The sequence below is a fragment of the Nelumbo nucifera genome, chromosome 1, assembly GCF_055504915.1.
Source record: "Nelumbo nucifera cultivar China Antique chromosome 1, China Antique-T2T, whole genome shotgun sequence".
In the NCBI taxonomy this organism is placed as follows: domain Eukaryota; kingdom Viridiplantae; phylum Streptophyta; class Magnoliopsida; order Proteales; family Nelumbonaceae; genus Nelumbo; species Nelumbo nucifera.
The window spans coordinates 159832335-159843829 of record NC_142649.1 but is presented as its reverse complement, the minus strand read 5'-3'; the positions used below and the strand labels follow the sequence as shown (position 1 = coordinate 159843829).

At 36.3% G+C, this 11495-nt stretch overlaps 1 protein-coding gene and 1 pseudogene across 1 annotated transcript; both read right to left on the bottom strand.

Moving 5' to 3' along the window:
- Positions 1-7396: 7396 nt before the first annotated feature.
- Positions 7397-9384, bottom strand: LOC104590760 (patellin-4-like). The gene is made up of 4 exons (XM_010249505.2): positions 8491-9384; positions 8238-8362; positions 8020-8161; positions 7397-7872 (listed from the first exon to the last, which is right to left on the bottom strand). The coding sequence occupies exons 1-4, from the start codon at positions 9268-9270 to the stop codon at positions 7606-7608; spliced, it is 1314 nt and encodes a 437-aa protein (XP_010247807.1). The 5' UTR covers positions 9271-9384; the 3' UTR covers positions 7397-7605.
- Positions 9385-10309: 925 nt separating this feature from the next.
- Positions 10310-10876, bottom strand: LOC104590761 (large ribosomal subunit protein uL11x pseudogene; annotated as a pseudogene).
- Positions 10877-11495: the final 619 nt, after the last annotated feature.

Sequence of the window (11495 nt, the reverse complement as noted above, 5' to 3'; positions counted from 1 at the left end):
ACTCAATACAGAGACAGTTCGATCAGATCGAACTAGCCAAGTACATATTGGACAGTCTAAAGACAATGTATGAAGAGCATAATCGTTCTACTCGACAGAAGGTCTTGAAACTGTTCATGACCGCGCAGATGTCCAAAGGGCAGAAAGTTCATGACCATTGTCTTCGGATGATGGGCTACATTAACGAACTCGAAGCCCTTGGATCCGGGCTAGATCTTGGCACGCAAGTGGATGCCATCTTGATTTCTTTGCCCTCTTCCTTCAATGCGTTCACAATGAACTACAACATGAACAAGTTGAATGTCAGCGTCCAAGAACTCAGCAATATGATGCAGAGGGCCGAGAATCTACTCAAGAAGGATGAGCCTGTGGTTATGCTTGCTGAATCTAACAAATCGGGCAAGAAAAAGAGAAAGGCAAAGAAGCCCCAAAAGAAAGCTGCCAAGCCTAAGAAGCAGAAGAAGAACAAGTCATCTGATGTCTGTCACTTCTGCAAGCAAACCGGCCACTGGAAGAGGAACTGTCCTACCTACCTGGAATCTAAGAAAGGTAAGGTCGAAACTTGTGTCATAGAAACTGATATGTTAATTACTTCTGTGTCCTGGTGTGTTGACTCCGGGGCTTCAACTCATGCGTGTAACTCACTGCAGGGGTTCAAAGTTAGCAGAAGATTGAGTGAAGGCGAAGTGACACTATTCTTGGGAACGACTGCAAGTGTTGCAGCTGCGGCAATAAGAACCGTAGAATTAGTCTTTAGAGAAGGAGTGCTTGTACTTAAAGATTGTCATTGTGTACAGAACTTGAGAAGAAATTTAATTTATGTTTCTAAACTATGTGCTGATGGATATACTGTTTATTTTAGTAATATGATTACTGTTAAATGGAATAACAAATCATCGCATGCGGGGAATTGGAGAACAGTCTCTATGTTCTACATCCTTCTCTGAAAACTAACTTAATCGAAACTACGTCGGTCAAAAATCCCAAGAAAATGATTCGTGATACAGTAAGTCCCACGTGCCTATGGCATTACCGACTTGGCCATATCGGTGTTGACCAAATCACAAGACTGGTAAAGGATGGTCCTTTGGATTTTCTAACCATAGAAAATCTTCCCACTTGTGAGCCTTGCCTCCAAGGTAAGATGACTAAGCGGCCATTTGACGGTAAGCCTGAAAGATGTGTAGGCACACTTGACCTAATACATACTGATGTATGTGGTCCCCTGAGTGTTAGGACACGAAATCAACACGTGTATTTCATCACCTTTACAGATGATTTTTCACGATATGGTTACGTGTACCTAATGAGACACAAGTCTGGATCCTTTGAAAAGTTCAAAGAGTTCAGACAGGAAGTCGAGAAACAGTTAGGGAGAGAAATTAAAGCCCTTCGATCGGATCGAGGTGGCGAGTATCTCTCTGACGAATTCAGGGACTACTTAAAGGTCAACGGGATAGTGTCACAATTAGCTCCTCCTGCTACACCTCAACTCAACGGTGTTTCAGAGAAAAGGAATAGGTCCTTGTTGGACATGGTCCGGTCACTTCTCGTACGCTCAAAATTACCCACACCCTTTTGGGGGATACGCATTAGAGACTTCTATCTACATGCTGAATCGGATTCCATCCAAATCGGTTCCAAAAACTCCATATGAACTATGGACCGGAAGGAAGCCAAGTGTAAGACACTTGAAGATTTGGGGTTGTCCTGCACACGTTAAAAGAACAAGTGCGGACAAGTTGGAGTCCAAAACCAGTCGTTGCCTATTTATAGGCTACCCAAAAGATTTGGTGGGTTATCTATTCTATGACCCAAGTGAGCAGAAAGTGTTCTGCAGTCAAAACGCCCAATTCTTAGAAACCGAATACATCCTGGACACCCATTGTCAGGAAATAGTTCTTAATGAGGAGAGCTCAGGAGCAGTGAGAGATGTCCCACAAGTTCCAGGTAGTGACCAACCTAGAAGATCCACTCGGATATCCAGACCACCACTCTTAATTGGTAGAACCGCTCAGCAGGCCAGTAGCCTTAAATATAGGCTCTATTTCAAAAATGTGAGTGACAATTAAAGATGATGTTATGTGGCCTATTTATTTTTTAAAAACCCCATTTTACCCTTCTCAACCCTATTAAAAACCAGCAATGACCAAGTCCATAAAAATCCTCTCCAACCCACACACCAAGTGCAGCATAAGCAAAAGACCCCCTCCCCCTTGAGTTGTGTATGCCATCCTTCCACTTGGGCACACCCAGCCCACATGCTAGACCACCCTTGCCCGGCTTACCCACCGGTAAATCCCACTGTTCGAAAAAATGCCTCAATGAGGCCAGCAACCAAATCCAGGAAATTAAAGCTGATTACTTAGGTATGTGTTTTGAATGAATTGCAATGAAATGATGCAACCATGCTAGGCCACCCCCTGCAATGCTTACCCGCACACAGAACTACTGAAGAATAAACTAATAAAATTGAAACAAAATTGGACAGCCCAAAGAAAGTTTTTCCTTTATTTATTACCCAAAGCAAGTTATAAAAACTCATAATACAAAGTTGAAGAGTTCAAACATCTATAAATACGTACCTACTTCCGTGCCTATAAAGCTTTATTATTCTTGTAATAACTCTCCTTTATGGCTATTATTTTACATTACAGAAAACCTTCCGTTGGATTCAAAATTGGGTGCTAAGACACACGTTTCCTCTCTGTTGTACTTTAACCTCCTTGCTTCTTCATTGGGTTCTATAGATGCTTAATGAATGTATGGGCCTTTTTTCTCTTCTCAAATGGCTTATAAATGCTCAAACACTGGATTGCATTGCTTGCTTTTGTTGTGAAAGTTAAACCAAAGGCTGACAAATTTGCCACATTGTTGAAATAGGAAAAATCCAATTTGAAATTTTTGTCTTCTTCAAACTAAACATTTGAACTATTCTCCTACTTGCCACATTGTAGGTATGATTTTGTCTTTCTATATTACTATTTTGAATGGGTTTTTTAAGGCTTCTAACTCCAACATAAGTGTAGACCTATCATGAGCCTGCCCCTTTGCAACCAAAATCGAAAAAGGTTTTAGGTAACATGAGTGCAGACCTAACATGAGCCTTCTAACTTCTACTTGGTAAGTGCAAACCTAACAAGACCTAACATGAGCCTGCCCCTATGTAATTGAAATCCTCATGAGTGCAAACCTTGCACTGCTTGCCTTCTGTTCTAAAGACGAAAAAGACTGACATTGTCTTCTCAATCACTTAGAACCACTGACTAGTCAAAAAGAATTTAGCATACTCTATCAAAACTACAAAGTTCAACATCTACAAATTCTACCTCTGTTTCTTCCAAAGAATCACTTAGAACCACTCACTAATATAGAAGTTTTATCAAGTGATGATCCTACTAAAATTGTATGTGGAGAGCCATTAGAAGTTGGATAGATAGAAGTGTGCATTAAATCTATACTTAGCCCTTTAACATCACTAATGAAACCATATTGACACATTACAACCCTAAAAGATGCAGTACAATTGAAGGTTTCTTGGGTAAAAAATTATGTAAGTATTTTATTGTTATACAAACATTTATATTTATTTATATGATTTTTACCTCATGCATATTATCTTTTTTTATAAAATGTAGGTTGAATTTGTGTAGAAGTCGACTATTGATAAAGTTGTTGGAAATCAATGCTTATTATTCTTTTTTTACAAATTATTGCAGAATTGACATTTGAAAAATATTTAAATAAGTTTGATTGTTATTACTTTTTATAAAATACTTAGCATTATATTTTGTGATATTAAATCATAAAGTTGTTGGACATCAATGAAGTGAATAATATTGTAATTATTATCAATTTATACAAGTTTTATTTATAGGTCAATGTGCAATAACATTGTTAATATTTAGGTTATAGTGATAGTATTGTTTGTCATTATATCTACAAGTTAATTATATAGTAACAGAAATGATTGTTACTATATTATTTAGAAGGTGTTTGGTTTCGTTTACGTTTATTCAGTAAATGTTTATTGATGGTGCCACGCCATCTCAGCATTTTCTCTCTTGCTCTTTTGCATACATCGAAAATGTAAAAAGTGAACTTTGGTTTATGTGCATGTCAACCGTTTGTAGAAGTTATTTTTTGAAACTTCCACAAACGGCCAGGCGTTTATTCACTATTACATTTAAGTGGCGCCTACTTGTCATAAACGGCTGCAATTATTGCATTTCTCGGTTTTACCAGCAAATAAAGTACAAACGTTTATTCAATAAACATAAACGGAACCAAACACATACTTAATAATGACAAATTTTAAAAATGTTATCACTATACATTTATTTATAGTGACGGATTATCCGTCACAATTTTTCTTTTCATATGATAATAGTGAAAAAAGTGTCTATCACTATAAGATATCTATAGTGACAAACAACACCATCATTATATCTACAAGTGGTTTATATAGTGATAGAAATAATTGTCACTATATTATTTAATAGTGACAAATTTTAAAAATTCCGTCACTATACATTCATTTATAGTGACAAACAGTCCGTCACAATTTTGTTTGCTATATGATAATAGTAAAAGTGGTCGTCACTACAATATATAATAGTGACGGATTTTAAAAACTTCATCACTAAACATTTATCTATAGTGACAGCATATTCATCACTATTTCATATTTTAGTGACGACAAAAAAAAATATTTATCACTAAAACATATTACAATAGTGACGGACATATCTATCACTATATATAAGTTTTAATAATGCACACAAAATATTCGCCTCTAAAATTATAAGGCATCCATTAGTGACGGATTTTTAAATTAGTCACCAAATGTTATAGTGATGCCGCCTATAGTGACGGACGTAATTCCGTTGATTGTCTGTCACTATAGACTTTTTAATGACGGATATATAATCTATAATGACGATTTTTGTCTGTCACTAAAAATCAATTTTCTTGTAGTGCAATTATGTTTGTTCTAGTTATATGGTATGTGTCCTAATTAATAATTATTGGATAGGGACCAGTTCTTGCTGTTCTGAACTAATTAAACGGATTACGACCTGAACCGATTATATAATTAATGGTATATAGAGTTTTTCTAGTTTTTTGTAATTTTTGTTATATTTTATGTCTAAAAGGACAACTTTCATAGAAAGTTGGTTGAAAACACTTGTTTTATCAACATATATTTACTATTTTACTATCATTTTTATTAAAGTTTATATTATTAAAAATGAATTTCTAAGTTGTTATTGTCATAAGTAATTATAGTAGGTTTTTGGCATCAATGTTGTTTCTTCGAAAATGGCACCACATCAATGCCACATCTAAAATTTGTTTCCAAAAAATGCCTAATGTTTGGTTAGTCTTTTTTGAAAAACGTTTTCTCAAACCATGCCTTGAAAATTGAAAAAGGTGTGGTCTAAGAAAATGCCCTTTTAGTAAGTGTCTAGTACCGTGGTTATTTCCAATGAGGTATTTTTAGAGGAAACGACAATGCAACACCTCACTAGAAATAGCCACAAAACAGATTTTTATGCTTATGACTTATGTAGCTACAAGAAGACACAACACCTCACTAGAGGAAATGAATGTCAACATACACAGGAAACATCACCTCGTTGTTGCAAGAAGTACCGGCCTCTTGCTCAAAACACCTTTGATGGTTGTGTCTTGTGAGTTATGCGGATTCCAAGGTGTTTCCATTTCCGCCTGTTCATCACTTAAAACGGTCTAACTAAATACGTTTTTCGACCATTGAAGTATAATCTCCTACGTGGACTCAAAACAAACGCACAACACCAAAGTACCAAACAACACCTTAATGTTTTCTCGTTTTTTCTACTGTTGCTAGCAACAATATGCTAATATGGCATTGAAAAACGCTTTTGTGGCAGCAACAACAATGGTACCAAATAGACAACTAGAAAAAAAATGTTTTCTAAAAAAATGGCATGCCTATGCAACATCTTGTTTTTTCCTCTCAGGAAAGAACATTGATTCCAAACACATACCGCATAAATGTCAAGTATAATCTAGTCTAATTGAGTCAAACCCAATTATCCCAAATATTAATTGGTTTAGTTCTGGGTCCATCTTATAGAACTAATTAATTCGGGACATGTCCAGAACCAACCCATTGACATATCTAAATATTCGAATTCTATCTGATTAATAAACGGATTGTATCCAATCATATTTTTCAAATCTAATTGTGAATAAATGGATAACCAGGATTCTGATCATATTAAGGCCATGTTTGGGAATGCTTAAAAACATGTGCTTATTCGAATAAACACTTATTTGCATTTGGCACCCAACCTTTTCATTGGGTGTTTGTAGGAGTGTCAATTGGACTAGATTTGGTTCAATCCGATCCAATCCAATGTGAGTCCATTATAAATGGACCAGGTCCAGTCCAATCCAATGAATATTTTGGATCATTTTGTACTAGTCCAATTCAGTGTCTGGACTATCTAATCTGCTCAAATTCGTTTTGGTTTGGATTTGTTTCAACCTAAACCCGATCTATTGACACCTATATTCTTATATTATCTCAATGGACCAGATATTGGCTTAATCCAATCAAATCCAATACAAATTTATTATAGACGGACCAGGTCCAATCCAATCTAATAAATATTTTAGATCGAATTGGCCCAATCTAATATGTCTTATTGGTCCATCCAATTCGTCCAAATTGATTTTGGACTGGATGGGATCCAATCCAAAACCGGTCCATTGACCCCCTTAAGCGTTTGGTAGTCCTTTTCTCTAATAAGCACTTAAATAAACATTTATGACTATTTTGTCCTTCATTTTCTTTCAAATTTTCAAAATATACCCTTTGAAAGCACTTTTATTAAATTACTTTTAGAAAAACGCTTTTATGAAAGTACTTTTGTAAAAACACTTTTATGAAAGTACTTTTATGAAAGCACTTTTACAAAAGCACTTTTATAAAAGTACTTTTACAAAAGTGCTTTCATAAAAGTATTTTCATAAAAGTGCTTTCATAAAAGTAAGTGCTTTCATAAAAATGCTATTGTAAAAGTACTTTCATAAAATTCAACTAGGGATAATTTTATATGTGGTATTTTAAAATTCAACTAGGGATAGTTTTGGAAGAAAAAAAATGAATAAGTGCTTATACAATAAGCACTTAAAAAAGCCAGAGATTTGGGCTTAAAAAATATGCCCTTATTTTTAAAATAAGCACTTATTTAGGGCTTATTTATTTCCCAAATACCAATAAGTACTTAATGACCCCAAATAAGCACTTATTTTGAATAAATACTTATTTTTAAGCACTCCCAAACATGGCCTAAATCCGATGCATTTGTAGTCATGCATATTCATCAAATACCCTACACACAGATGAAGAAAAGAAGAAAGGCTTTCCCTTGTTATGACGATGAAAAAATGGGAGAAAATGAGAATTACATAGTATGGGGATTTAATCAACTTTTTTGCCTTGGCCATAGATTTGCTTGGAATATAATTCACACATAAGTTGTTAATTACTAGTAGTTCAATCTTAAGTTTCCAAGCAAACAAGAGGTAGCGACATAACATTAAAATAAGGATTCAACTGTTTGTTAAGAGATAGATGGGGACTGTGGGTTTGGCTTTAAATCTATAATAAACTTTCTTCTTCTTATAGGAACCATTATCCACCGTCAAAAGTACTCTTCCTGGTTCATTAATGTAAAAGGAATTTCTCACACTCCCTCCCACTTTCTTTTCCTTCTTAATTAGAACTGTGTATGAGCATTCATCGTCTGGAATGAACTCTTCTCTGTAACTCATGTCCCGTCCGACAAACATCAAGTCCCAAATTACTGTAACTCCAGGCTGATCAATTCACAGAAAACAAAAGGCAGAAATGAGTGCCATTGAACTGTAAAAGATCAGAGACTCATCTCTCTTTCTCCCCTACCAGAAGATGAAAGAAAAATAAAATGGAATCAAATCATGGCTGTGGGTGATTGATTCATGTACCTCTTCCACTGGGATTTCGATGCTCTCTATTGCACCTGACTTGACAACCAGTTCGGAAGCTCCATCCTCTGGCGCAAATTCATCATCGTTCTCTCTTTTGAGGCCACCATATTGAATTGGGATGTTTTCTGGGGCTATGAACCTTTAGTTTAAGAAGAGTTAATTAGTATTGATTGAAGTATAATCAGAGAAAATATGCATTAGAAAACTGTACTTACTTGAGAAGGGTTTTTGAAACTCTGGAGCGCCGAACAAATATAAATTTGGCTTTTGCTCTTTTAGTTATAAACCGAGAAAACATTTTGTGATAAGCGTAACACCAAAAAGGAACATTTATGAATATCTGTAAATCATATATACCAAGGCATAGAAAGCAGCTTGTTAGAATGAAAAAGAAAAAAAAAAACGAAAAGCAGAAATCACAAACTGATTATGAAGAAAAGATCAAAAGAAAGGAAAGTATTTTCTTACACTTTTGAAAATAATATCAGGGTAATTTTCTTGAAACAGTGATACGACTTTCTTGTAATTACCATGCAATTCCTTCATGGCCAACCCCTGTGAGATTCTCATGTCTGTAATCTGAACCATGGAGTCAACTCCTCCATCTTTAAAATCCAGCTTCTGGATACCCTTCTCCATGAATTGAACGGACAACCTCAAGAACTCCTCGCAATTTTTCTCTGTCCCGAAAGTCTTCTCATACAGCTCATTGTCAAAGGCTCCACAGATGTTATAACACAGAGGGTGGCCTTCCTTATCTGTACTGTTGGTGTACAGTACATGGTCGAATTCAAAATCGAAGTTTTCTTCAAGAATTCCTTCAGTCTTGAATTCCTTGCGCCATATCAACGTCTTCCGGAGCATCTCAAACGTCTCAGACACCTTATAATCTTGTGCTTTCAAGAACTTGAGGAGGATAACGTCGGTACCTTCATGGCCTTTACTAGGTAACAGCGGTATTCCCCAGAGGGAAATGTCTTCGAGGTTCTCTGTTTCCGGTGAGACCTCGCATTCGGTGCTGGGGTGGTCGTTCAAAAGAGTATTCCCAAGGATGGCGTCTTCTAGTTTAGACCTGAGTTCCAGCAATGCCTTCTTTTTCCACGGCTTGGGTTCAACCTGAGCTGCTGCGTCTTCCTGATCTTTGTCATCTGAACTTTCCCGAGGGATTTCTTCATCTACAGGCGAAACCTTGTTACCGTTCACCATTGTTACATATACAGAGAATGTTTCGAGAGCCTCTCCGGTCATAATCCCGGCACCCAGAGGGAGGGAGTGCCGGAAAACTTGACGCCGGAGGTGCTCCCGTCTTGGGAATCCTTCTTCTTCCTCTCCTGTAGATAATGGAACCAAAAGTTTTCATAACAAAAATGACAGTCAGTGTATTAAACAAAAAGTTTCGAAGTCAAGCCCTCCAGGACCTGGCACAAAGAAATCTCGACCGTCATTCCGAAAGTGACGGTTAACGGTTTTCAGTTTTCTTTTCGTTGTTGTTGTTGAAAAGCGATTACCACGGTTGAAGCATTCAAGTGCATCAACCGCCATCTATTTGGCATCTGGCGATTGGTGAAAGTGAAACCAGTGGCTCTCATGCCTTGAAGGAAAAAGCTCCAAACCCTAACAAATGGATTAACGGGCTGGAGGAGAAGCCGAGAGAGTTGATGAATCGGGCTCCAACCAAATACCCATAGGCCAGACACGATTCTCTTCATCTCTTGTGCCAATCTTTACTCAAGAGTAAAATATAAAATCTCCCCTCAGTTTTCTGACAAACATAAAAATCTCCCCTATATTTTCACTTTAACAAACCCTTTATTTTTCAAATAACGTACAGTTTACGTCCCTTCAATCATCATTCCAAATGAAAAATGATGATATAATATATTTATTTTTTTGAAAATACCTTTTTGTCCTTATAAGTTATATTTAACAACTTAAATATAAAATTATCAAAATATCTAAAAACACATGTAGGTAGAGAAGAAAACCCAACAGGTCCTCCATCCTTCCATTCCCCCTCTCTCTTACTTTTTTTCTCTCTCCTCCTATCTTTATTCTTTTCTCTCCTATCACTTTCTATTCTTTTCCAAAACCACATTATATTTATCCAAATCCCACATAATAAACATATGAATCGAGAGTCATCTAACAAATTCTTCAAATGTTTTCATTTTGTCCTTTTAACTTCTTGAGGACGATATTTAAGAAAGAATAGAAAAATCCCTGGGATAATTAAAATGGTTGGGAAAAAACAAAATGCAGTGAACCAAAGAGTTTTAACTTAAATTTTTCAATCTTGCGTAATCTCAACACCGCCGTTGGTTATCTCCTACTGCAGATCTTTTGGGTTCTTACCATTGACCATACAGCCAACAAAACAAATCAGGTGCCGAGAATTTCCTTCACAGCTCCGGACAAGTCTTTCGCCATCAATCTAGGACTTATAATCTTGGCAATCTCAATAACATCATCAAGAGAAATGTTGCCTGTGTGTTTAATATTCTTGGTCTTCTTTCGATCCCATTCACGCTCTTTGAAGACATTGATAACAAGAGCGGCCGCCGACGGCACAACAAATACCCTGGCCTGTCGGTTCTGTACAGTGAGTTTCCAGTCACTCAGAGACCCTTCCATTTTTCGCGGACTCTTTGGCAATATCTTCTCCCACTTTTTTAGTGAGAGACCAAGTGGTCCGATCTTCAGACACCGACCTCACCACCAGTAACATGTACATAGACGCCGGCGGCTCATCAAGGAGTATTTACATCTAAATTGATAGGTATAAGGGCAAAATAGGTATTTTAAAAAACAAACACATTAGGATGACATTTCTGTCTAGGAAGGGAGGTAGTCCCATGTTTTCTGAAAAATTCGGAGGAGGTTTTTGTTAAACTGAAAACATAAGGGAGACTTTTATGATTGTCAAAAATCTCGGGAGATTTTTATATTTCACCCTTAATACAATAGAGCAAAGTGTTGGTGACATTCCAAACAATTACCTTCATGGGCCTGGCCACGTGAGCCCAAAATAGCATAAAACCAAGCCTGAAGCCCAGCCCGTAAACAGGTCTTTATTAGCCCTAACAACCTAACACCATGATCATCAAAAGCATATGCAAAAACAAAATTTAAAAAAAAAAATTGTAGAAGACGAGGAAAAATAGAACATAATCAATTACCCTGTTTTTTAATACGAATTGTATGTAACACACATGTATATAAACTAATTTATAAAATTTTCAATGAATATTTTTCATCATATTCAACCTCCTTGTTAGAAATAAATGGTTTATAAATGGAGGATAAAAAGAGTTTGAGAATTTTGTTAGATTTTTTGTTGTATTAACACTTTTTGTTTATTTTTTTCTTTTTTGATTTAAAGTGGGTCCATTATCACGTGTCATGGGTGAACTATGAATTAAGATAGCATTACCACATGACCGGGCTCTGGTCTGCTACCCAATTTGTTCCCACAT